The sequence below is a fragment of the Oryx dammah genome, unplaced genomic scaffold (genome assembly GCF_014754425.2).
Source record: "Oryx dammah isolate SB20612 unplaced genomic scaffold, SCBI_Odam_1.1 HiC_scaffold_26, whole genome shotgun sequence".
NCBI lineage: Eukaryota > Metazoa > Chordata > Mammalia > Artiodactyla > Bovidae > Oryx > Oryx dammah.
The window spans coordinates 618,858-646,389 of record NW_024070210.1 but is presented as its reverse complement, the minus strand read 5'-3'; the positions used below and the strand labels follow the sequence as shown (position 1 = coordinate 646,389).

The 27,532-nt window shown below is 46.2% G+C and overlaps 1 protein-coding gene across 3 annotated transcripts in view; it reads right to left on the bottom strand.

Moving 5' to 3' along the window:
- RPS6KA5 (ribosomal protein S6 kinase A5) overlaps positions 1–26,312 on the bottom strand; it is a 123,947-nt gene extending 97,635 nt beyond the window's left edge. Inside the window, exons 1-2 of one of the 3 annotated variants that reach the window (XM_040227464.1) lie at positions 26,127–26,312; positions 4,649–4,867 (exon numbers count right to left, since the gene is read on the bottom strand). In XM_040227464.1, the coding sequence (XP_040083398.1) occupies positions 4,649–4,805 (157 nt within the window). In that variant the 5' untranslated portion in view covers positions 4,806–4,867; positions 26,127–26,312. Of the gene's footprint in view, positions 1–4,648; positions 4,868–26,126 lie in introns of those variants that run through there. The other 2 variants (XM_040227463.1, XM_040227465.1) reach the window with 2 other exon arrangements.
- Positions 26,313–27,532: the final 1,220 nt, after the last annotated feature.

The following is a 27,532-nucleotide window of genomic DNA, read 5'->3' as shown; positions in this document are numbered from 1 at the left end:
AAAGTACTGGAGCTTCAGCTTTAGCATCATTCCTTCCAAAGAAATCCCAGGGCTCATCTCCTTCAGAATGGACTGGTTGGATCTCCTTGCAGTCCAACAGACTCTCCAGAGTCTTCTCCAACACCGCAGTTCAAAAGCATCAATCCTTCACGCTCAGCCTTCTTCACAGTCCAACTCTCACATCCATACATGACCACAGGAAGAACCATAGCCTTAACTAGACAGACCTTAGTCAGCAGGGTAATATCTCTGCTTTTGAATATACTGTGTAGGTTGGTCATAACTTTTCTTCCAAGGAGTAAGCGTCTTTTAATTTCATGGCTGTAGTCACCATCTGCAGTGATTTTGGAGCCCCCAAAATAAAAGTCAGCCACTGTTTCTACTGTTTCCCCATCTATTTCCCATGAAGTGATGGGACCAGATGCCATGATCTTCGTTTTCTGAATGTTGAGCTTTAAGCCAACTTTTTCACTCTCCTCTTTGACTTTCATCAAGAGGCTTTTTAGCTCCTCTTCACTTTCTGCCGTAAGGGTGGTGTCATCTGCATATCTGAGGTGATTGATATTTCTCCCGGCAATCTTGATTCCGGCTTGTGTTTCTTCCAGTCCAGCGTTTCTCATGATGTACTCTGCATAGAAGTTAAATAAGCAGGGTGACAATATACAGCCTTGACGTACTCCTTTTCCTATTTGGAACCACTCTGTTGTTCCATGTCCAGTTCTAACTGTTGCTTCCTGACCTGCATACAGATTTCTCAAGAGGCAGGTTAGGTGGTCTGGTATTCCCATCTCTTTCAGAATTTTCCACAGTTTATTGTGATCCACACAGTCAAAGGCTTTGGCATAGTGAAGAAAGCAGAAATAGATGTTTTTCTGGAACTCTCTTGCTTCTCCCACGATCCAGTGGATGTTGGCAATTTGATCGCTGGTTCCTCTGCCTTTTCTAAAACCAGCTTGAACATCAGGAATAAGAAAATATTATTTAAAGAAAAGACATGGCGAGAAGCCGAGTCTGCTTCCCCAGTCATTAGCCCCAGGCTGGTTCTGCGCTGCAAGTGAGGCTGTGTGAGCTTCAGGGCCTCAGAGCGCCTTGCAACCCCTCCCTTCGCCCTCGTGGCTGTTTGCACAAGCTGCCCCGAGGCGGCCACGATGGGAAGAAGCTGATCTGCCGCGCTGCGGGGTGAGAGCCCCGTGCAGAGGAAGAGAGGGTCTCAGCCAGAGCAGCAGCAACTTTCAGACACGGGAATGACACCAGCTCAGCCCTCAAGCCCAGCCAGCCCTCCGCTCTCTACCACGTGAGGAAGCCCAGCCAACCAGAGCATCAGGAGAGAACACGTCATTGTTCAAGCGACGAGAGTTCAGAGTCACGCGGCAACAGACAGCGAGCATCACCAGATACCGAGTGCGGTGGAAACTCATCAACCAGGAGGAACAGAGATGTCACGAATACAGCAGAAGGGAAGAAAGCGGCCACCAGTTCTTTGTACAGGACAGCTTCATCTTAATAAAGTAGACACGTGTGCAGACACACAGACAGAAAGATCTGGAAGAATGTACTAAGGTAACAACAGGGAGAGGTGCCGTGAAGTGAACTCTGGTCCTGAAAGTGTTTTCTTGTTTCTGCTTTGCTACAGTTTCTACATGCACGTATCTGCTTCTGTAGTGACAATGAAGTTTTTTAAAGGGTCTATAATGTTTGTTTATTCATCAGAACAAAGGTCATCCAGCTGGATCCCTGAAAAGCTTGCTTGACATGTGAACTCTTGCCATTAATCTCTAACAGTACACAAAACCTAGATAAAGTTAATCAATACACCTTTAAAGACAGTTATGGGCTGAAACGGTCTCCCCCAAATTCGCATATTGAAGTCTTAGCGCCAGTACCTCAGAAGGTGACTGTATTGGTAGTCAGGGCCTTTTAAGGAGGTAATTAAGTTATTAAAATGAGGCCATTAGGGTAAGCTCTAATCCAGTCTGATTCGTGTCCTCACCAGAAGAGAAAATTTGAACACAAGAACCAACACTAGAGGTGTGACTGCCGAGGGTCAGCCACGTGCAGGGGCGGTCAGAGGGGCCTCCACGAGCTGGGGCGAGGCTGGGCCAGGCCCTTGCTCCCGGCCCGCACAGCAGACTCCCACTGGCGCCGTGGTGCTGGACGTCCGGGCACCAGAAGCGAGAAGGAAGACCCTTCTGCTTAGTAAGCCACCCGGCCTTATATTTTGTCATGACGGCCCTGGCAGGCTGAGACCACACTGGAGGGCTGACCTGGCACGCGCTCCAAGCACTAAACAAATAACAGAACCAGAAAACACAAAAAAACAGTTCAATAAAGTCCCATTCGAGATTTCTGAAAAGCTTTGTCTTTAAAGTCACACAGCAACTACAAACATGCACAAAGAGGATGGGAGTAAAGGCGTCTGAGGGGAGAGGAGGCGGAGGGCAGGCTTTCTAAACGCACTGCCTGCCTCACTCACGAGGGACAAGTCCACGGTCCCGGCTGCGTTCTACTCGAGCTGCCAGAAGAGCCGGGCCTTCTCGTTTGGGGCTATTTGTTTATTTGTGGGCCGCTGACAAAGAGCAAAACTAACAAAGAAGCAACAACAAAAAGAGCAACGTTATCAAGGACTGTTTCTTAATCAAAACCAAAACAGGCCACCCATCTACTTTGAGGTTAAAAGTATTATTTACAAAAACTGCACTATTTACGATAGACAACTTGGAGCACAGCACGGTCAGGGAACAGAGGAGAGGCGGGCAGTGGGCGCAGAGCCCAGGAGTCCGGCTCTCCCTCGGGGCTCGCGCTGGTTGTATGAGCTCAGGCATCTGATCTAACTGTCATGAGCCAGTTTATTGTAAAAGCTTGTTCACTGAACAAGAGACTCATTTACAGCGAGTCTTCCTAGACTCCCTGAGGCTCCCGTGGCTACTGTGACTGGGGGAGGGCCAGAAATACCCGGGGCTCGGGGCCCTGAGACTCAGACTTAAGCAGCGCTCCTCATTCCTGTCTGTGCTCCAGCTGAAGGTTGTGTTTGCACTTGAGGGAAGGGTTCCGATGCTGAAAATCTTGAAACCATTGTATTACGATGCCCTGTCCATTACACGCTACTGGGAAAAATACAGAAGGAATTGTATTTAAAAATCAGTAAACAGCAAAGCTGAAAAGATACACACAGGAGGAGAGTAAAGGCCTGAGACACCAGGCAGATGGTCGCTGGAGTCGGGACCCTGGCCAGACAGGGAGACTGTCGCTAGCGGGTACAGACGATTTGGGAGGGTTAGGGCATGCCAAGCACTGCAAACTGGGCCTCAAGAAAGGAATGCAATTATAGGCAGCATTAGATAAAGTACAATTTTCAAAATGAGAGCATTTGAAAAGTCTGTTTGTACCACTAATAATCGGAGAAAACAAGCGGCACTGTTGGACAGACTTCACGATTCCGACCTGAGCTCCGATCTTTATTCTCAAGCTTATACAAGGTAAGCGACTGCAGGAAAGGCAGCTTCCAGCCCCTCAGCACCTCTAATGAGAGGCAGTGCTGCTGTGGGCGTTAGTGATAACTAGGACAGGAGGGCCCGCACGCCCAAGGACCAGAGCGCCAGCAACGCTCACAGAGCACCGTGCGTGAAATTCCACCTCACTCAGTCCTCACAGGAGACCAGCACCAGGGCACTGCAACACGGAAGTGCAAGTCCTCACAGGGTGGGACTGCAACCGCAGCGGAAGACAGGTTCTGGGACGGAGGAGAGGACGGTGGGAGCGCTGCCACTGACTCCCAGCGGGAAGCGAGGACGCCACGACTTTCCTGAAAAGAAACCTGGCCGGCTTCGCACCTGCACAGAGGACATTTCGGGACCACACGCTCACAGCAGTCCTGCTCCGTCCGACACGGCTTCCCTGGCAGCTCAAGAGGTCACGAGTCTGCCTGCAGCGCAGGAGACCAGGGTTTGGTCCCCTGGTTGGGAAGGTCCCCTGGAGAAGGGAATGGCGACCCACTCCAGTGCTCTTGCCTGGGAAGCTCCACAGACAGAGGAGCCTGGCGGGCTGCGGTCCATGAAGGAGAGGAGTCAGCGTCTGGGGTGGAGCGGGAGGAAGCGGAGTACTGACTCGGGGGTTCGCACCTGTATGCTCCTGAGAACTGTGGCCCACTTTCCATTCGGCTCCTCACATGTGAATGGAATTTACCGCCCAGGGAAGCAGCCACGCAAATGACTCCCGTGTTCAAGATTAAAAAGCAGTGGGAAAAAGAGGCCCACGAATTTCTTCAGGCCGGGAGGTCCCAAATCCAGAGCAATTCCGGATGTTCAAGGAAACGCCACCACGGAAAGAAGAACGGAAGTCAAAAGATCTCGTTTCTCCCTTTGTTTTCTGAAGATTTTTTGTGGGGAAGCGGACCAGTTTAAAGCTTGCGTTGAACGTGTCACCGTATCGCTCCTGTTGCTCACGCTCTCATTTTTTGGGCCGTGGGGCACGTGGGGTCTCGGTCCCCCGAGCAGGGGTCAAGCCCTCACTCCCTGTTTGGAAGGCAAGGTCTTAAGCACTGAGGCGCCACGAAGTCCCAAGAGTCCACTCTCCTAAGCCTGCGGTGCGCCGCCCGGCGGGCAGGCCACAGCCCCAGGCCCCGGGCGCGCGGGCGCGGCGCGGCACTCACCTAGGACGAGGTGGAGCTTGGCCTCCGTCTGGAAGGCGTAGTGCAGCGTCACCAGGAAGGGCGACTGCCGCACGTGCTCCAGCACCTGCCGCTCCGTCCGCGTGTGCTCCGCGCTCTTGGCCTTCCGGACTATGCTGGCCTTCTTCAGAACCTTCATGGCATACAGCTTTCCAGCATCATGACCACTTACTTTACGCACGAGAAACACCTTTCCGTACGCTGAAACGAAAAGAAAAAAATCAGACGAGTTATTAAAAGGCTGCCCAGGCAGAGAGGTAATTGAGTGCAGACTGAAGGTTAACAGTGCACAAAGGAACATTCTCTGAATGAAAAAGGACCCTTAGTACCGTTTCTGATGGTTCTTTTACACATCTCTTCAAGTTTACGCCAGACATCTCTCTAGGTCTGACCCGCAAATGCAGGCATCTCACTACTGCTGACCAAGGGAGGCTGCCGCCCTTTTCCTGTTCTTCTCGCTTCAGTATGCTTGCTGCTGCTGAGTCGCTTCAGTCGTGTCCAACTCTGTGCGACCCCATAGAGGGCAGCCCACCAGGCTCCCCCGTCCCTGGAATTCTCCAGACCAGAACACTGGAGTGGGCTGCCACTTCCTTCTCCAATGCATGAAAGTGAAAAGTGAAAGGGAAGTCACTCAGTCATATCCGACTCTCAGCGACCCCATGGACTGCAGCCCACGAGGCACCTCCGTCTGTGGGATTTTCCAGGCAAGAACACTGGAGTGGGCTGCCATTAGCTGTAGGTAACTACTGTTATCACAGCCCAATTCTGAACAACCAGAACACGTCAGATGTCACATAAAACCTCTAGATTTTGCTACTGCTGTAAACAAATATAAATAGTTCTTAACGAGAATCTAAAAAAATAAAAAATCTCACACACACATGAATCAAGTATCTCAAGTACTCCTCTATACTTATCTTAAAAAGTCTAAAGCAACATAAGCTGACCTTGTACAAACAAAAGAGATCCTCAGATTCCTGAGCCAGGGATCGAACCTGGGTGTGCCTCTCCTGCATTGCAGGCAGATTCTTTACGTCTGAGCCACCTGGGAAGCCTGTGAAAGTGAAAGTGAAATGAAGTCGCTCAGTCGTGTCCGACTCTTCACGACCTCATGGACTGCAGCCCACCAGGCTCCTCCGTCCCTGGGATTCTCCAGGCAAGAACACTGGAGTGGGTTGCCATTTCCTTCTCCAATGCAGGAAAGTGAAAAGTGAAAGTGAAGTCACTCAGTCGTGTCTGACTCTGTGTGACCCTATGGACTGCAGCCCACCAGGCTCCTCCACCCATGGGATTTCCCAAGGCCAGAGTACTGGAGTGGGGTGCCATTGAAAGACTCTAAATAGCAAGCAATACCAACAGAATCCCCTTGACAGCGCTGGTCGGCAGTTCACAAGTTAGGAGGTGAACCCTGCCACGTGTTCCCTAAGTTTGGGCTCAGCTGGGAAGACCCTGTGTACAGGGCTACTCCGCTCTATGTGGAGGCATTGGGGCCGTACTGGATGCTGTGCCCAGAGCAGACATCTGTGCTTATTCACCTAGAGAAGCAGGGAAAGGCCAGGAAGAGGCAGGAGGAAGGAGGAGGGAGAAGGCAGACAAAAAAACTGATGAAGGGAAGGAGTAGGTCCCTAGTTCACCCCTACAGGGTATAAAGTCTCTTCCCTTCTCAAAATGCAAACACCTCCTGGGATGGTTGAGACCAGTCCCACTTCTGAAGGGCTTTCATTAAGACCATTCCGGAGCTGGTCTGAGTTCTGATCCAGATCCGTGCTTCCTCAGACTCTGTCCACACCTCAACAGTGTTTAGCATATAATCCTGTTCTAACCTACCCACAAATAAGGCAGTTTTAGGGGAAGGGCCTAAATATTCATTGGAAGGACTGATGCTGAAGCTGAGGCTCCAAAGCTTTGGCCACTTGATGCTTAGAGCCAATTCACTGAAAAAGACCCTGATGCTGGGAAAGTCAGAAGGCAGGAGGAGAAGGGGACAACAGGGAATGAGATGGTTGGATGGCATCACCGACTCAATGGACATGAGCTTGCGCAAGCTCTGGGAGATGAAGGACAGGGAGGCCTGGCGCGCTGCAGCCCATGGGTCACAAAGAGCCGGACACGACTGAGCACTGAGCAGCAGCAGCAAGGGATGGATGGGCTCTTATGCCGCAGACGCTGCTCGGTTCAGGACGTGAGGAAGCCAGTGAGTGCTGACTCGCGACACCCAGTGGACAGGGAATGGCGGTGACGTTCCTGAGAAGCGAGGGAGAATGCTCAGTGAGGACCAGGCGATGCAGGCTCTGTGATAAACACACTCCACACAGCGACTCGCTCGCTGCCCAGCAGCCAGTGAGGCTGGCACCGTCAGTAACCCCACTCTGCAGATGGCAGTGCAAGATGGAATCACCGAAAGAAGTGGCCAGAGTACTTGGGTAAAAAGTGGCAGAACTGATTCAAACGAAAGCAGTGTGACTCCAAGGACTACCCAATTAGCCGCAGTGACTTCTTTTTAAAAAGAGACATTCTTCCTGAGTACTAAAGATTGGATGGTGTGGATTCTAAAAAATCTATGCGTAAACATACTGAACATACTCTGGACTGTAGAAAAAGTTAACAAATGGGTTGTGTCTTGTATCGAAAATAAAATGATTACAAATTGAGAGTTTAGTAAGGCAGAAGTGAACCAAAAAAAAAAAAAGTCTAAGGATTGTTAGAACCTAACAATCTATTCAGAAGCAGTGAAATGAAGCTGGAGAATATTCTAACGAGGAGTCCTTACTACACCTTCCATGGAATAAGCTACAGAAATTTCTGGAAGGAAGTCAAGCCCTCCACAAGGACCAGGTTTCCGTGCTCCCCACACACACAAGGTGCCGCCCGAAATGTCTGTCCTGAGATTCCTGTCTCCAGACTCTCACGGTCCTGAGAAACAGATACCCGCCTGTCTTCTCCAACAAGGAAACTCTTTCCACAGCATCGCGGGAAGATGGCCATGGACCCCTTCCCAGCGCTCACGCCTGTCCTGCAGCCCAGGTGCCGCCCACACGGCAGACAGACGCAGGGTGTGAGCACCAACTTGCTGAGGGCCCACTCCTCAGAGACAAACCCTGAGACTCGCACAGCACCCCCACGAGGGGGTGAGGGGTGACCCCCCTTTACAGGTGAGGAAATGGAGCACGGAGAACTGGTCCCCTGGCTCAAGGTCACAGCCGCCCCTCTGGCGTGACTCCTAAGACCCCACTCCGAGCAGCGCTCCAGCACCTCCCTAAAGTGAATGAGCTCACAGACAAAGAAACGAGGAACCAGCCATTAAACAGAAGTCACATTACAGGCCAGCTGTTTTCATGGTGGCAGACACAGCACCAACACTTCCAAGTGGAGGAAGTTTTTTTTAAAGCAGACCATTTTGTGGATGGAGGGATCTAAATATTAAAAAATGTGCCTTACCTTGAGTGGAAACAGGTCTTTCTACAATATTCACCAGTTAGTCCTTATACCTTCTGGACTTACAAAACAGAATATTATTCATCTTCTCTAAAATAATCTTTTAAATATTTAAAAATACAGTCACACCATCTCATCTAAGCAAAATGTCCTTGCTCGCTAAGCCATCTGAAAGTAAATGAGGTGAAGAGTTTGTGCCACTAGGAGGCTCCCTTGAGGTGCACTGTGAATTTGCAAACAATTTTTTTTTTTTGTTGTTCCTTTAAACAATGCCATATTTCACTTCAAATAAAAGTGAGATAGCATCGGATGCTAATGTAGGTGGACAAATAATATACACTCACCCTTAATGCCATGTTATACACCGCGCAGCCAAATAACAGACAGTCGTCATCCTGCCGTGTGAGGATAACCAGACGGTGTCCAATAAGTTAAATATTAATCTATCAGGAAACTGTCAGGGGAAAAAAGTATGCTGATGCTCACAAGTCTTCAGTTTTTACTTTTATAACTGCCATGATTAAAGCTATGGTACTTCTATCACATGGTACGTGCCAATAGATGCTTACAGCAATAAAATTCAAGAAGTGCCTTACAATGTTTCAAACAACAAATATTTCAGGCAAACAAGATCTTATTTTTGAGTAGGCTGCTTAAGAAAAACAGAGTTGCCTCCAAACAGCCCTGCTTTCTGAAGCTGCCATAAGGCTGCTGATCACTTTGCAAAGGAGGAAGAAAACACCCACTGTTGGAGGGACCTTGAAGAAGCCACCTGCCCGGACTGAGCGGATCTGCAGGTTAGTGCCAAGCAGGGGAGGAAGGAGTCCTCCCGCGGAAGAGTGCCATCCAGCCCAGAACCACCTACGTGTCTTCCAGTGTTTCAAGAGGGGCCACTGCAACTGAACTTGGTGGTAGTATCACTTCCTTTTAGTTTCCAGTGAGATGAATGACTGCCCTGCAGTGAAGCCAACTCCTGGCTTTCGCTCGCTGTGTGCTGATGGTGGTAAAGCCTATTCTGAAAGCATCTTTTGGAAAATATAAAAAGCAACCAATGGCGAAAACTCTTCTGGCCAAAAGGTAAGCAATAGTATTTGTGCTCAGATGGAGCCCTACAATGCTTGGCAACACAGCTGGGATCTGCAGCTTGGGCCAAGAGACAGAGCTTCAGGCTTCAGCATAACTCTAGTCTCTGTATCAGCATGAAATGGCTTCAGACGCACTGCCAGCAAGCTTCACAGAAGCCTGTGCAGTGGTCTGATCTTACCAGTTTCTCCGGAGAAAGGGCCTTTCCAAGATACTCGGACAACAGTGTCAGCACAAGAAGACATGGAGTTCCCAGGTTTTCCAGAGAGCAAGTCTAGCAGCGCTTGATGAGCCGACGCTGAAGCTCTGCTCATCAGACTGAGGGAAGGGAAGTGAAGTCGCTCAGTCGCGTCCGACTCTTCACGACCCCCGGACTGTAGCCTATCAGGCTCCTTAGTCCATGGGATTTTCCAGACGAGAGTACTGGAGTGGGTTGCCATTTCCTTCTCCAGGAATCTTCCCCACCCAGGGATTGAACCCGGGTCTCCCGCATTGTAAGCAGACGCTTTACCATCTGAGCAACTGAGGGAAAGCGAACTCCAAAAGGCCTTCCCTGGTGGCTCAGTGGGAGAGCTGGGTTCCATCCCTGGGCTGGCAAGATCCCCTGGAGGAGAATGGCTGCCCACTCCAGCACTCCTGCCTGGAGAATCCCAGGGACAGAGGAGCCTGGCGGGCCACCGTCCACGGGGTCTGCAAGGAGTCTCGTGACTGACTGCACTGACTACCCGCATTGAGAGCTGAACGGCAGCGGGGAATGGGGCCTCCTGGTGGGCCGGTGGTTAGGGCTTTGCGACTTCACTGCCGGGGCCCTGGGTTCAGTCTCAAGCTGCATGGTCAGAATTAACTCCTGCCTGTGCTTGACAGACGCCTGACCACATGAACGAGGTGCACCTTTCATTTTAAGGCTCGACAGACATCGCTGTGTGCTCCCACACCGACAGGGTATGGCGGCTGTTTCCAAGGAGAAGCCTGCATCCAGGCACATAAGCTTCTTCCAAGCTGGAGGAGGAATTCCATAGGTTGGGGGCAAACTACAGATATATTATGAAGGTCATTTCTGCTCAAACTGAAATATGGATTCAGCATCCTACTCTACCAGACACAGACAGTGCGATGTTGCAAACCTTGTTGACAGTGGTCTCCACGGCTCGATGATGAAGGAAATCACGTAAGCCGAGCTAAGCACAGCGTCAAGGGGAAACGTCTAGCTCCTCAGCCCGGGTTTCAGCCTGCTGTTCCACAGGTGAGACTCTGGCCCCATTGACCACAGTGGTCCTGACAAACCAGGCTTTTGGCGTGAGTCGTGACGAAGAGAAGTTAAAGCAGGCTGATGGTTTTAAGGCAGGATGACATGCGTGCTGTCAGAGCGAAAGCTGCTGCACAGACTCAACGACTTTTTCAAGCTAAACAAAGGCAGCGTTCTTGCTGAAATTTATCTTGAGCACAATTACACAGATCTCGTCACTTTATTTGTAAAATCTGAATTCATTAAAATTTTTCAGGAAGTACTGGCATTAAAATGTGATCAATTTGTTAAAAAAAAAACATTTTTACGGTCCATCTGTGGATGCAATCAGCTTACAATGCTGTATGATTAAATGCAAGGAGAATCTGTCTATGTTTACATGCATTGTTCTGGAGAAAACGGTTAAGAACTAGACGGCCCCTGGATTAACTCCTTCAGTCCCCTGCTCACCCAGAACACACTGTTCCCCCCCGGGATCCGAATGCTGACACTCTGTGAGATCACCGTTTTCTGCCACTCAAACTTTTATTAATGCTGCTTTAAATCCTATACATTGTACACTCTGGCTTCCCAGTCATGCCACACTTTCGGTTTATTCCAATCTTGTAACTTCTGTACTGGAACTATTGCTTTAAAATGTATATACACTGCAGAAGGGCTCCTGGTGACTCCCACTTGAACAGCTCCCAACACTAGTGGCACTCGCCTCTCCACCCGTGAGACAGCCCTGCAGCCCGACGCCCTAGCCAGCTCTGCGCGCGCTGCTGCTGCCCGTGCTGCTCTGCCTCCCGCGAGCCACTGGCACGCACTGCCTGGCTGGCGTGTGCCTGCCGTGTATGTTGTTCTTACATAATTTAATTACGTGTTCATAAGCCACGGAAATGTAAATGTGAAAGAAAAGAGAAAAAATGAGGTTACAAGCTTTAAAAGAGCTACAAAAAGCAAGACACCTGGGGGAAAAAAACAAAAACCAAGACTGTCAAAAACGTAGGCGTGGGTGAAGCAGCTATAGAAGGGTAAGGAAAAAATTTTACCCAGATTACTTCAAATGTCTCTGGTTCTCACTTCACTTTAAAGAACTGGAAACGTGATGGTAGATGATGCGTTAGGAGTGTGGTTTATGCAAACCGTTGTTTAAGAACTTACTTTCAAAGATTCTTGTGCCTGCACGCAAAATGAATGTGTATTTATATGTTTTGAGTGAAAAGTAGTATGTTCAAAGTACATATTTATATATCCTTTTAAAACGATTTTCCACTTGAACAAGGTTTTTCTGATTAACCGCCAAGTACCAGCGATGTAATCATAGAGAGATCCCAGCAACTCGGCGATCACAGTCAGTACTCCTGGAGTTCACCTCCTCCCCCTTCCAGAACACTGGAGTCTTGTTGGCGGCGACGTAACCACCAACCATGCTGACTCCTCCTCCAAGTCTGCACTCATCCTCGTCTAGTAAACATACCTGTTGTGTTGTCATCTAAATTGTTGCTAAAAAAAAATAACCTTCTGGCTCAAAACACTTGATTTCCCATGACTCCTAAGATAATGAGAATCCCTGATGTAGCCTAAACTACATGCCTCCCTCCCTGCCTCTCTCCACTTCTCACCATCATTTACTCACTCCTTCAGGCATAACAGCCTCTCCTGACTTCCCAGACTAGCACAGCTCCTCTAATTTTATACTCTCTTAACACTCTGTCACAGAAATGGTCAGAAACAGGAGTTTTCATTTATTTGTGTGACTGCCTCACTGTGTAGCTTTCACTGGACTGCAAATCCCACAAATCCATGGACTATGTCTGGTTTTACTCACTTTGTATCATTAGCAAATTCTGGAGCTGGTACACTGGGGAAACTCAGAGTTGAATGCGTGAAAAACAAAAATAGAGAACAAACAAAGCAAAACCTCTGTAGCATACAGCCAAATACCCTTCTCCATTGACAAGCCTGACTTCAAGGTGAAGGAAGTCTTTAGGAAGAGAAACGAGCAGTGCCGATCCACCGCAGAGCGAGCCCGCGCCGACCCTTTCCCCTTGAGCGGGAACAGTGGGCGTTCATGCAGAAATCACTTTCAGGAAAGAAAGCAGTGTTAGTCACTCAGTCAAATCTGACTCTTTGCAACCCTGCAGACTGTAGCCTGCCAGGCTACCCCATGGAACTCTCCAGGCAAGAATATTGGAGTGGGTTGCCGTGCCTTCCTCTAGGGGATCTTCCCGACTCAGGGACAGAACCTGGGTCTCCTCAAATGCAGGCAGATTCTTTACCGTCTGTGGCTCAGCTGGTAAAGAATCCGCCTGTGATGCGGGAGACCTGGCTTCAATCCCTGGGTGGGGAAGATCCCCTGGAGAAGAGAAAGGCTACCCACTCCAGGATTCTGGCCTGGAGAATCCCATGGACTGCATAGTCCGTGGGGTTGCAAAGAGCCGGACACAACTGAGCGACTTTCACTTCACTTTCACTTTCTTTACCGTCTGAGCCACCAGGGAAATCCCCAACCCTTTTAACGTGGGATTACGTATGCCGCCTGACAGCATTCCCTAGGGACACTAGCTCAGGAAACCTAGCTGCCAACACTGTGGGAAGGAAAGTATCTTACCTACCATGGTGTCATCTCTCTCCGGCCACTGCTTTGTAACCTGCCTCAACTACATAAGAACTGATGACAGTGCCTGGCCACATCCCTTCCTCATATGTGATTTAACTTGAGAAAAGATTTCTACCTTTCCACATGTGACATGTCCCAGACCATGACAATCAATCCACCCGCCCCCCCACTCCAGTCTCTCTACACCAGTGTTCTTCACCTGTGGGCTAAGACTTGTTAGTGGATAACGATACCAATCTATTGGGTTCAATGGGCTTTTTGGAACGAAAGTACTCAAAAAAGAACTGAATATACTAAAAAGTGTTTCATGAACATGTGGAGGTATCAGTTCATTTCAGTCGCTCAGTCGTGTCCGACTCTTTGAGACCCATGGATGCAGGGAGGCACGCCAGGCCTCCCTGTCCATCACCAACTCCCAGAGTTTACTCAAACTCAGGTCCATCCAGCAGGTGATGCCATCCAACATCTCATCCTCTGTCGTCCCCTTCTCCTCCTGCCTTCGATCCTTCCCAGCATCAGGGTTTTTTCCAGTGAGTCAGTTTTTCACATCAGGTGGCCAAAGTATTAGCGCTTCAGCCTCAGCATCAGTCCCTCCAATAAATATTCAGGACTGATTTCGTTTAGGATTGACTGGTTTGATCTCCTTGCAGTCCAGGGACTCTCAAGAGTCTTCTCCAACACCATAGTTCAAAAGCATCAATTCTTCAGTGCTCAGCTTTCTTTATAGTCCAACTCTCACATCCATACATGACCACAGGAAAAACCAAAGCTCTGAATAGATGGACCTTTGTCAGTAAAGTAATGTCTCTGCTTTTTAATATGCTGTCTAGGTTGGTCATAGCTTTTCTTTCAAGGAGCAAGTGTCTTAATTTTAAGGCTGCAGTCACCATCTGCACTGATTTTGGAGCCCCAAGAAAATAAAGTCTGACACTGTTTCCATTGTTTCCCCATCTATTTGCCATGAAGTGATGGGACCAGATGCCATGATCTTTGTTTTCTGAGTGTTGAGCTTTAAGCCAGCTCTTTCACTCTCCTCTTTCACTTTCATCAGGAGGCTCTTTAGTTCCTCTTCACTTTCCGCCATAAGGGTGGTGTCATCTGCGTATCTGAGGTGACTGTGTTAGGCATACATGGGTGGGTACACGTGAATGTAAACAAGTCTAAGCACGTGAGAGGGACAGGAGGGCAGCACAGAACAGTGGTTAGGAACATAAGGCTCTGATGTCTGACTGCCCAGCTTTGATTCCTAGATATGCTGTTCAATAACTGTGTGAAAGAAAGTGAAAGTTTATTCGCTAAGTCATCTCTGACTCTTTGCAACCCCACGGTCTACAGCCCGCCAGGCTCCTCTGTCCATGGGATTTTCCAGGCAAGAATACTAGAGTGGGTTGGCATGCCCTTCTCCAGGGGACCTTCCCAATCCAGGAAGTGAACCCAGGTCTCTGGCACTGCAGGCAGATTCTTTCCCGTCTGAGCCCCCAGGGAAGTACATTCCTGGGCACAACAGGTAAGACAACTGAGCCTCAATTTCGTCATTAGGAACAGCAACGGTTCTTACATCATGTGGTCTGGGGACGTAAGAAATTAAAGAAACTAACGTAAGGATCCAAAGGAAGGCCTGGCAGATAACAAACACTACACAGATGTTAGTGGGAAAGGCCTGTGTGTCTGTATATACTGCTTCTGTTTCTATATACATACATAAACACACACACTGAACTGCCATACAAAAATATAGCTATTTTGCCCTATGCACACTAGTCCAAAAACCTTGAAAGCTACAGCTCTAGATGAACTTATATGCTTTTTCTTAAAAAAAAAAAAAAAAAAATTATGTAGGCCAAACAATTTTCCCTTTCTATCCATCTCTTAGTAACCTCAGGGTTAAATTTAAGACAGTTACAATGACTATCTCAGTCCAGATTTCTACATCATCTATTTCACTTTCCTGTTATCTGACTTATGCTCTATTTTCATCTTTTTTTTAAGTTCCTTATTTTTTTATTCTATCTTTGAAAATGCCCTTAAATCTCTATTTGAAAACTGGTACATTTTAAGATACATTTAAAATAAAATGCACTTGATTTTACATATTTATCAAACAGAAGCACTGATTCCTAAATTCCTTTATAGAACAGATACCTTATTTGCACACTAAATTCCAAATCTTAAAAAATACATAACTATATAAAACTTAATACTGTAACTATAAAACTTAGTATTTCAACATAATTTTAAAATAGAAACAGAGAATTTGAGACATTTAATTCAATCATTTTTAAAGTTAGTCACTGTTGCCAGGATTTTTAAAATAAAAACAAAACGTCTAAGACTAATGAAGATAGACTGATTAAAATAGATTCTTCTAACACACAAAGAGCTATAAACCCAAAACATGCCTGCATACACAAACAGACGCTAAAGGCGAACATGAGACATGGTAAAAGCACATGAAATCACAGGCAGTAATTTTTTATGCAAGAGACTGAGACAGACTATTTGTTTTAGGTATAAACCTGTATATCCTCTCTAGAAGATATACAACACCAGTGACCTGGAAGACAATAAAAGCATCAGCATTCTACATATAATCCAATTAATTTTTTAAACTAACCAGGGTCAAATGTGACTCATTTAGTTAATTACTTTAAATGGTCAAAAACAGTTGCTCAGCTGAAATCGAGACCACAAAACCAACGCATTTTCTCATGGATGGTGTCAGCTTCTTTAAAAAAGAGATTTAATGTGTGAGAAAGTTGACAATAAAAACAGTTTCAGGAATGACTATTGTGGACTCCACTTGTGCACACTGGGTTAGCTGGGATAATTAAAGGCTGAGTGCACGGCATCCGCCAGATCAGCGCTTTTTAACTTCAGAGAAAGCACTCGACACCACGGGCACCAATCCCCGAACAACTGCACGCGAGCATGTGGCCACCTCCCGACTACCTCCTACGGATGACCCGTGTAAACCACATGGCGTTTCTTATCCCTGGTCCCAAATGGCTTGAAAACCAAAGATCCATCAGGAAAGGAGAAAAGGCTGCAAAGGAAGCCATGTTCCACTGAGAGGCTAGACTAGAACTGATCACCCACGGAATGCGATTGCCACAGGACCCACTGAAAGGAAAATACAGGGAATCACAACAGATGAGCTGTTCGGGTTTAAAACGCTCGCCTCCTCTCTCCTGCGCCCAAACTTCCCAGGTTAAGGCCGAACCCAGACCCGAGCCTCGGCCACACGCGGCTGAGGCTCCTCCTCTGCCCTACCACCCCTCACTCTTCTCTGAGCATTCCTGCAGAAGTCAGGCACACTCCATTCCAGCAAACGTGCCCTAGGACAGCATCAGCGATGAGTCGGGCTGCATCCACACTGGGGAGGTGATGTCAACCAACGCCCTTAAGGGGAGCTACCTTTGGATTCTAGAATTAAACACCACAAATACTGAACCTCTAAGACTTCCTTCAGCACCGCAGGCTCACACTGAAACATAAGGAACAGTGGGCACACACAGACGCAAAACGATGAACTTTTTAAGACGACGATTTTGACAATTTAACAAATACAGGCATTTAAAAGTACTATTTTGATACAATACTTTCCAAACACCTAAAGGGAATTAAATGACAAACGATGACTAAGTCATCATTTTTGAAACAGTCTGTACATGACTCAATCAAGTATTTTTCCCTTGCATAAGGCCAAAAAGTAGCTGTGTCTTCAAGCTGCCTGGTGCGATTCCTAGCACCATCTAGTGGCAAATTATCCAGAAGAAAAAGAAATGTAGTCTTATTTAATAAATGAGATGTGTTTCTGAAAAGTCTGCAATAAAAAAATATAAATATCTATATATTTTACACGGCTATCCTGTTAGGGATGACTTTCATGGAGTCTGGGTTTTGTTTGTTGTTTTAGTTACGAAGTCATGTCGGACTCTTTTGCACCACCATAGACTGTAGCCCGCCAGGCTCCTCTGTCCATGGGATTTCCCAGGCAAGAGCACTGGACTCGGTTGCCATTTCCTTCTCCAGGGGATCTTCCCTACCCAGGGATCGCCACGTCTGCACTGGGAAGCAGATCCTTTACCACCGAGCCAGCTGGGAAGCCCAGAATCTGACACCAAAAAGCAAAAAAACTATCAGCGTGAACATCCGAGGACGGCACTGACGGCTGCCAGGAGCGCACAGCCGTCCCTCCACTGGACGGCACTGACGGCTGCGTGAACGGCGCACAGCCGTCCCTCCGCTGGACGGCCCTCAGGACAGCCTGTAGACCTGCCGATTACATGGCCACCCCGCCCCTCACCTCCAGAAAAGAAAGAGTAAAAGAAAAAAGCAACATTCTTACGAGGGCACCAGGGACTGAGGAAGACAGAAATGGTTGCTGCTCATTAGATATTACTGGAGGCAAGGCATTTTGAATCTCTATACTCAATCAGCACTCACTTGAAGATTAAAACCCAGAAACAAACATTAAATGAAGATCACATTTTTCAACTTGCAAGTCTGTGTGTAATATATCTTTTTAAAAAGTGCTCACTGGGGAGGCTCAAGAAGGAGGGACAGATGTATGCACACAGCGGATTCACTCTGCTGTACAGCAGAAACTGACAACATTATAAAGCAATTACACTCCAGTTTAGAAAATGCTCACCACTCTTTTTCCCTCACCCAAAACAGTACCTGCCTCCTAACAAATGCATGTGAATGAATGAGCCCCCAGAGCAATGGGAATGAAGTGAACGGTTCTGAATAGAAAAGGGACATGATCACACTTAGGAAAGAAGACGCTGTAGTCAGGGAAAGACTAGGAAGGCACAGCCGGAAACTTAAGATCTTTTGGTGGTTACGTGTCCCTATTTACCGCTGGACATATTTTGGTTTCACGATAAAGTATTTGTTAAGAGATGACAACCACTTCTGTATGAAGCTAATGATCTGAGACCCTGATAACGCCTCCACTAGCTCTTTTAAACTCCAGGCTTCTTTCCCTCTCCGACGCACACACAGTCTACATAGCATTTCCCAGGCACCAGGCACCGAGATGCTTCATTCCTCGTTTTAAGCATATTCGGGGGCTTCCCAGGCAGTGCAGTGGCAAAGAATCTGCCTGCCAATCCAGGAGATGAAAGAGACTCAGGTTCGATCCCTGGGTCAGGAAGATCCCGTGGAGAATGAAATGGCAACCACTCCAGTATTCTTGCCTGGAAGATTCCTTGGGCAGAGGAGCCTGGTTGGCTACAGTTGATGGGGTCGCCAGGAGTCAGACACGACTGAGCAACTGAACACGCATGCATATTTCAGCGTAAGACTGTTAGCCTAACACACAGAAGGCTGCTCAGAACCTAGAACGCTTGAAGAGTTAAAGAATAAAACAAAGAAACATAGTCTTCATTTGGCATTTAATTTTAAGGAGACAAAGAAACGTGGGTGCAATCCCTGGGTTGAGAAGATTCCCTGGAGTGAGAAATGGCACTCTACTTCAGCATTCTTGCTGGAAAATTCTATGAACAGAGGAGCCTGGTGGGCTATAGTCCATGGGGCTCAAAGAGTCGGACACAACTCAGCAACTAAGCGCACGTACACACAATACAGAAATCGGCTCTTAGAAATGCTGACAGGATGTCAGCTGCCAACAGCATCTGAGAAATGTTTGTGGTTAGAGTTTTAGTATTAGAAATATAACTTTAGTTGGAATTACTCCCAGATATGCTAACAAGGTGACTACAAGAAAGAACTAATAATCTGTCCTTACGAAGAAGTCCTAAATAATTGCTTTCTAATTTAGGGTACAGCTTTACAGTAGAATCCCCGGTTGAACAATCATAACTGGCGGTTATCTAGCAATTGGCGATTCATATCGATTATCTCACTGATGTTATAACAACATCGTGGGATAGGTACCATTACCTTTGGCCAATAGGGACTTAGGCTCACAGAGTTCAGGTAATTTACCCAAGGAACCCAAGTAGGCAATGGTGAGGTCAAGATTCAAACCTGAGTCTTCCAAGTCACCGCTGATAGCCAAGTACCTCACAACTATGAATGCCCCACAATTAGAAATCAACTCAAATGCACCCCTTATAGTTCCATGACACAATTTACCCTTTTTTGCTCTGAAACACAGATCAATCCTGATGAATAAGGAAAATTCAAAACGAAAACATGCTCCACGTCATTAAACACCAGAATGACTAGCAATGCACAGTTCAGTTCAGTTCGGTTGCTCAGTCGTGTCCGACTCTCTGCGACCCCATGAATCGCAGCACGCCAGGCCTCCCTGTCCATCACCATCTCCCGGAGTTCACTCAGACTCACGTCCTTCGAGTCCGTGATGCCATCCAGCCATCTCATCCTCAGTCGTCCCCTTCTCCTCCTGCCCCCAATCTCTCCCAGCATCAGAGTCTTTTCCAATGAGTCAACTCTTCGCATGAGGTGGCCAAAGTACTGGAGCTTCAGCTTTAACATCATTCCTTCCAAAGAAATACCAGGGCTCATCTCCTTCAGAATGGACTGGTTGGATCTCCTTGCAGTCCAAGGGACTCTCAAGAGTCTTCTCCAACACCACAGTTCAAAAGCATCAATCCTTCGCGCTCAGCCTTCTTCACAGTCCAACTCTCACATCCATACATGACCACAGGAAAAACCATAGCCTTGACTAGACGGACCTTAGTCAGCAAAGTAATGTCTCTGCTTTTGAATATGCTATCTAAGTTGGTCATAGCTTTTCTTCCAAGGAGTAAGTGTCTTTTAATTTCATGGCTGTAGTCACCATCTGCAGTGATTTTGAAGCCCAAAAAGATAAAGTCAGCCACTGTTTCCACTGTTTCCCCATCTATTTCCCATGAAGTGATGGGACCGGATGCCATGATCTTTGTTTTCTGAATGTTGAGCTTTAAGCCAACTTTTTCGCTCTCCTCTTTGACTTTCATCAAGAGGCTCTTTAGCTCCTCTTCACTTTCTGCCATAAGGGTGGTGTCATCTGCATATCTGAGGTTACTGATATTTCTCCCGGCAATCTTGATTCCAGCTTGTGTTTCTTCTAGCCCAGCGTTTCTCATGATGTACTCTGCATAGAAGTTAAATAAGCAGGGTGACAATATACAGCCTTGACGTTCTTTTCCTATTTGGAATCAGTCTGTTGTTCCATGTCCAGTTCTAACTGTTGCTTCCTGACCTGCATACAGATTTCTCCAGAGGCAGGTTAGGTGGTCTGGTATTCCCATCTCTTTCAGAATTTTCCACAGTTTATTGTGATCTACACAGTCAAAGGTTTTGGCATAGTCAATAAAGCAGAAATAGATGTGTTTCTGGAACTCTCTGGCTTTTTCCATGATCCAGCGGATGTTGGCAATTTGATCTCTGGTTCCTCTGCCTTTTCTAAAACCAGCTTGAACATCAGGGGGTTCACGTATTGCTGAAGTCTGGCTTGGAGAATTTTGAGCATTACTTTACTAGCATGTGAGATGAGTGCAATTGTGCAGTAGTGTGAGCATTCTTTGGCATTGCCTTTCTTTGGGATTGGAATGAAAACTGACCTTTTCCAGTCCTGTGGCCACTGCTGAGTTTTCCAAACTTGCTGGCATACTGAGTGCAGCACTTTCACAGCATCATCTTTCAGGATTTGAAACAGCTCAACTGGAATTCCATCACCTCCAGTAGCTTTGTTCGTAGTGATGCTTTCCAAGGCCCACTTGACTTCACATTCCAGGATGTCTGGCTCTAGATTAGTGATCACATCATCATGATTATCTGGGTCGTGAAGATCTTTTTGGTATAGTTCTTCCGTGTATTCTTGCCACCTCTTATTAATATCTTCTGCTTCTGTTAGGGCCAGATCATTTCTGTCCTTTATCTAGCCCATCTTTGCATGAAATGTTCCCTTGGTATCTCTAATTTTCTTGAAGAGATCTCTGGTCTTTCCCATTCTGTTCTTTTCCTCTATTTCTTTGCATTGACCACTGAGGAAGGCTTTCTTATCTCCTCTCGCTATTCTTTGGAACTCTGCATTCAGGTGCTTATATCTTTCCTTTTCTCCTTTGCTTTTCGCCTCTCTTCTTTTCACAGCTATTTGTAAGGCCTCCCCAGACAGCCATTTTGCTTTTTTGCATTTCTTTTCCATGGGGATGGTCTTGATCCCTGTCTGCTGTACAATGTCACGAACCTCAGTCCATAGTTCATCAGGCACTCTATCTATCAGATCTAGGCCCTTGAATCTATTTCTCACTTCCACTGTATAATCATAAGGGATTTGATTTGGGTCATACCTGAGTGGTCTAGCGGTTTTCCCTACTTTCTTCAATTTAAGTCTGAATTTGGCAATAAGGAGTTCAAGATCTGAGCCACAGTCAGCTCCCGGTCTTGTTTTTGTTGACTGTATAGAGCTTCTCCATCTTTGGCTGCAAAGAATATAATCAATCTGATTTTGGTGTTAACCATCTGGTGATGTCCATGTGTAGAGTCTTCTCTTGTGTTGTTGGAAGAGGGTGTTTGCTATGACCAGTGCATTTTCTTGGCAAAACTCTGTTAGTCTTTGCCCTGCTTCATTCCCCATTCCAAGGCCAAATTTGCCTGTTACTCCAGGTGTTTCTTGACTTCCTCCTTTTGCATTCCAGTCCCCTATAATGAAAAGGACATCTTTTTTGGGTGTTAGTTCTAAAAGATCTTGTAGGTCTTCATAAAACCGTTCAACTTCAGTTTCTTCAGCGTTACTGGTTGGGGCATAGACTTGGATAACTGTGATATTGAATGGTTTGCCTTGGAGACGAACAGAGATCATTCTGTCATTTTTGAGATTGCCTCCAAGTACTGCATTTGGGACTCTTTTGTTGACCATGATGGCTACTCCATTTCTTCTGAGGGATTCCTGCCCGCAGTAGTAGATGTAATGATCATCCGAGTCCATTTACAGACTTTCTTCTATACTTGGGTGGAGCAAAATGGTCAAAAAGAAAGCAACAGAAAAGGTAAAAAGAAAAACTAGAATCACTAATCCCACAAACAGTCCAAAATTTCATCATGAAACAAAGATACTTCCTGCATCTGGAAGTATCAATCTCCAGATGACACTAGAAACACACACATGAACTGCGGAATTACTAGACTATTGCTCAGCTCCACAGTTACCGCCCATGGGGAGGGAGCAGGGCAACAGGGTTGGAGACACAGACGATGAAGACCTTCAGAGTCCACAATCCAGAAGGAAAATAGCCGCTGTGAAGGAAAATGCTGCTCAGGGCCCTGCTCCCTACCGCTGTGAACGGAAGTGCAGAGAGCGGCTCAGGGCCCTGCTCCCTCCCGAGGACTCCCAGGGCCGCAGTTCAGAGAAGGAAGCAACTGCGCAGGATGTGGGGGGGGTGGGGCACAAAGCAGGAAGGTGGGGAAGGAGAGGACGCGGGGCCTCAGGAGACGGGAAAGACACATCCCTGTAGGGAGTGCAAACCAACCAGACCTGTGAGCAGGTGGAATCTCGAGGTAACTGGAGAAAAAGACAGGGGAAAGCAGAGCTACACCTGAAAGCAAGCAAAGAATTTGGATGTGAATAATTAACTAGAAAAAAGGCACTAAAAGTTCTGAAACAGAAGAATAGCACAATAATGCTTAATTTTAATGAGGCCGCATATTATTTACAACAGGATATGTATAAAAGGCATAAAATGGGAGAGAGAACTGGCAGAAAGTCCAGTTTTAAAAAACAAACCTTACCAACAATCCACGTATAAGGTAATACAAGTCAGGGCACTGAGAACACAAAAGGCAAATTCAAGGGTCATGTTGAAAGAAAAATTACAGGATTTTTGTGAGAAATAAGAAATAAAAAAGTCAAAATAGAGAAGGGTCAAGTATTATTGGCAAGTTTCTAGCTTAGGAAACTCATCAGCAGATTAGCAACAGATTAAAAGAAATAAGATAGCTGAAAACAGAAATCAATACCCTGAGTAAAAGGTTTTTGTTTTTTTTCCCATAAATATCACATGTATTTAAATACGAGATCAAAAAGTAAATCTTTCATTTCCCAATATTCCACGAAGTCTTCAAGATACTGAAGGAATAGCATTTTTTCTGGTTCAAAGTACATAAAATTAAATCATCAGAAGAGTTCTCGGTTCCACTTCCAAAGAAAGCCTGACAGGACACATTAGAAGCATCTGATGAGGCTTTTCTATTATCCTAAGTAGTTCTGGGGGAAAATTATCTTAAAAAGGTAATGAAACTGAAAGATCAGTGGCAAAATTTTTGAATAAAAACTGAGATTTCATTATAATCGTAATAAAAGTTTCCACCTACTCCATCTAGTCATCAAAACTGTGACTTTAAATACAGAAACACCTACGATAACACCTACAGTGATTCCGTCTTCTCCCAAGAGCAGGACACGGCCAGCTGACAAAAAGGGAACACAGGGGCCACGGCCAGCACAGCCCGGTAGCAGGAAGAAGCACCGTTTGGAAACTCGAGCAGAGCACTGCCCTGGACTCTGGCCTCACCTCTGCAGGATTATCTTAGAGACCGGTCTGTGGTCAAGGTGCTCCAAAAAACTGAGGTGAGTAACGAGACAAAGTGCTAAATATATTGACAGAAAATCCATCCAAAGTTTGTTTTAAAATCTGGCCTATAATTTTTCTTCTTCGTACTCATGTGTTTTTGGAATCAAGGTAATGCTAGCCTTATACAACGAGCTGGAAGAAATGATTCCATTGTTTCTGTTCTCTGAATTTGTGAAAGGTCAGCATTAGCTGTGCCTTCAGTGCTTGGCAGAACTCACTCTAGAAACCACCAAGCGACCCCCTGATGGTCCAGTGGCTAAGGATCTGGCAGCCGGTGCTGGGGACAGGGGCCCACTGCCGGTCTGGGAAGAGTCCCGCGTGCCACGGAGCAACCTGGCCCGTGCGCTCCACCACTGAGCTTCAGCACCAGCCTGCACTCAGCAACAGGAGGCCAGCGGCCTGCGGCAACTGGAGAGGAGCCCGCCTGCTGCCACTGGAGAGAGCAGGGAAGACCCAGAGCAGCCACACAGAAGTGAACAAACAAATATAAAAACTGTACCAAGTGTTTTCCCAGCAGGAAGGTTTTTACTCACTGACCAGTCTCTTTACGGATTAAAGGACTATTCAGGCTTTCTGTTCTTTTTTCAATCAGTTTGGTGCTTTACACATTTCAAGATTCATGCGCATGTAAAAACTGGAGAACCACTACCTCAGAAATTCCTATCACTTCCCAAATTATGTGCCATCTTTGTCCAATATTTCAGTTTTCCGGTTGTTAACCCTAAAAATTCAGACATTCTGACCATGGTTTTACACAGTCAACATTGTTTAGATCTTCATTCACCAACAGTTTTTGCATCTCAGAATCTCTCCTGAGATCACGTTCCTTCTCCCTAAAATTGTATCTTTTAGCGAGGATGCATTGGATCAAGAAAAAACACACTCAGCTTTCTTAAGTCTGAAAATGTCTACTTTGCCATTCCATCTGTAAAACAGCTTTGGGGGGAATCCAATTCTAAACTGACAGTTATTTCTCCGGGGACTGTTTGGACATCCTTCCACATGGCTACAGTGTTCGCGTGGTTGCTGCGGGAAAGTCCTTTGCTCATCTGTCCACTGTTTCTCCAAAAGGCAGTCTCCTCTCCCTGGCAGCTCTTAGGGTGTGTCTGGCTCCAGTGCTCATTGGTTCCTCTCATGTATCTGTGCAAGAATCCCTTCATAGTAACACTTGTCTGAGATTTTCTGTTTCCTAAATTTACAAATTCACGTATTTAATCAATCCTAGAAAACGCTCAGCTGTCCTCTCTCTGGATATTTACCTCTGCCCACTCTATTTGCTCCTTCTGGGACTCTGATTAGATGAATTTACATGCCATGCAATGAGCAGGTTCAGAGCAAAATGAAAATGTGGGGCTGCTTGTTCACAAGTTACCTAGAATTTCAGATGGGTGAAAGTAGAGCAGGAAATCAAACACGAGGCCCTCCTAGTGTGGGGGTCCCTGCACCCACACAGGTCACATGCCCGTGAGGCCCTGACTTCAGCTGAGCGAGGACAGTGACAGTAAAAACCCTGAAGGCAGAAGGAGCAGAAATCAGAGAACCAAGAAGCATCTCCCACCCAGGGACAGCCACGCCCTTACCATTCTGATGCACGGATCAGAAATTTTTCTATATATTTACATGTAGATATTTAGTCACACAATTTTTATGTTATGGAAATGGTATATTGTACGTTCTCTTCTACAGTCTTTTTTCAAATTTACTATATTATGGAGAGCTTTCAAACCTTTAGTAAATACAGATCACTTCAATCCTGCTGTACAGATAATAGAGCATACAGTTACATGGTCACTGAAGCAAATTCATATTGTTAGGTTTCTGAAGAGTCTTGAGTTTTTCACTTTTAAAAGTGATGAGCATGGGCTATGAATAAAGTTGAGTGTGGACTGAATGGAGCAATCAGTATAAGCCACACTCACAGAGAACTTGGCAGGTAACAAACTCTCCACAAATGTTAGTGGTTTCATAAAACATTATGTCTCACGTAAAAACTGAATTCATCTACACTCCCAAAAGCAGGGTAAGAGAGATTTTTTTTCTTGATCCTTACCAATTCTTTTAAATTTTGCCTTTTGTATTTCTTCTCTTTTTCAGTTTAGTTTCTACTGTAAAGTGAATCAGGCATGCGTGTACACACACCCCCTCTTCTCTGGAGTCCCTTCCCCTCTTGGCCACCCCGGAGCACTGCGCAGGTGCCCTCAGCTACACAGCAGGCTCCTGTGTAGGAGTTTCACACGCAGTGCCAACGGTATACACTTGTCAGTCCCAATGCATGTCACCATGCCCTCTTTTCCCCTTCGGCATCTACACGTTTGTTCTCTACATCTGAGAACATCTCTATTTCTGTTTTGCAAATAATGTCATCTATACCATGTATTTCTTCTAGAAATGCTCTGTTCACATTCTCTGACAGTTCTCCTAACGGATTCCTTATTGTTTTAAAATTTTAATGATTTCTGTATTGGAGATGTCAATCCTTTGTCATAGGGGTATCAAGTGCTTTTTTTTTCTCTCTTAAAAAAAAAAATTAACTTAAAGACTTACCTCCAGTTCCTAAGACCTTCAGGAGCTCAAAATTTTCAATCCCCACCTTCTCTGCATGTCCTGTTAAATTAGCTAAAAAAAAGAAACAGAAAAAATAAACAATTAAGGGGATGAGTAACAGGAGACAGTCCCTGGGGCTTCTGATGTACCGCAGTGTTTCATTTCTTGGAACGTTAAATAAGGATTCACTTGATCACTATTTGTTAAACAGCACAGCTATGCTTCATGTAATTTTCTGTATCTCATATATTATAACTTTTTTTTAGAATTTTGTTACTATATATATCATTTGTATTGAAGGTCAACCATAAAGTGCTATATGACTTTCTACTAACCAAATAAACTGAAAATGAACACAAATTCTAATATGTAGACAGATACGCAGAAAGAAAACTGGACAGATTCAGAAGATGCATTCATTTATTCAACAAACATTTACCGTCTATAAAAGCCCCTCCAAGGCCGCAGACTGTGCTCCACGCCCACTTCTGCCCCAAGCGCACGAGCAGCCTGCACCAGCGCCTGACCACGCTGGGCCCCAGCTCCCTCGGCCCTGATGTGCAAGCGCTGATCTCAGTGAAGCCTAAGACCTCTGCCAGTCCAAAATTCTAGAACTATGCCGAAAAACAAAACCTCTTCAAAAACACATTCTGGAATAAACAAAATGAGGGTACCTTATAATGAGTATCTTCCAGTGGACCCCACTGAATTCTGGTCCCACCCTACGAGACGTTAAGAAGTGTGACATTGGGGGAAGGTGGGGAAGAGTGCTCAGGCTGAAACGAATCTGGAAACAGTCAGCTTAAAGCTTCACAAGTTTCTTTCATGCCGAACCTCACAGACACTACACCATGAAAATATGCGTCTGGATCTTCAAGACTGAGATACTCACATCTGTCAAATTTACTGGACCACAAGTTACTTTTTATGGTAATACCTATCCATACTGTGTGAGCCAGCAGATTAGAAAGACATGATTAAGAAAGGCTTAGTTCAAACCCTAGTTCTACCGCTTAAAAGCTCTGTAATCTTAAACAAACTGCTTAACTTTTCTGTGTTTCAGATCCCTCTAGTGTAAAATGGGGAATAATAAAAAATACCCACCCTCAAAGCATATTGGCGCCTGCAATTTATGTTCAAACGTATTTTAAAAAGATGGATTGATGGGAGAACACAGGTATGGACAGATAGGTGATAAAGAAGGGCTTACCAGTGGCTCAGTGACAGAGAATCACCGGCGATGCAGGGGCTGCAGGTTTGATTCCTGGGTCAGGAAGACCCCCTGGGGGAGGGCACGGCAACCCACTCCAGTGTTCTCGCCTGGGGAATCCCAGGGACCGAGGAGCCTCATGGGATACAGTCCACAGGGACTGACTGAGCACGCACACGTGTGATAAAGAAGGTAC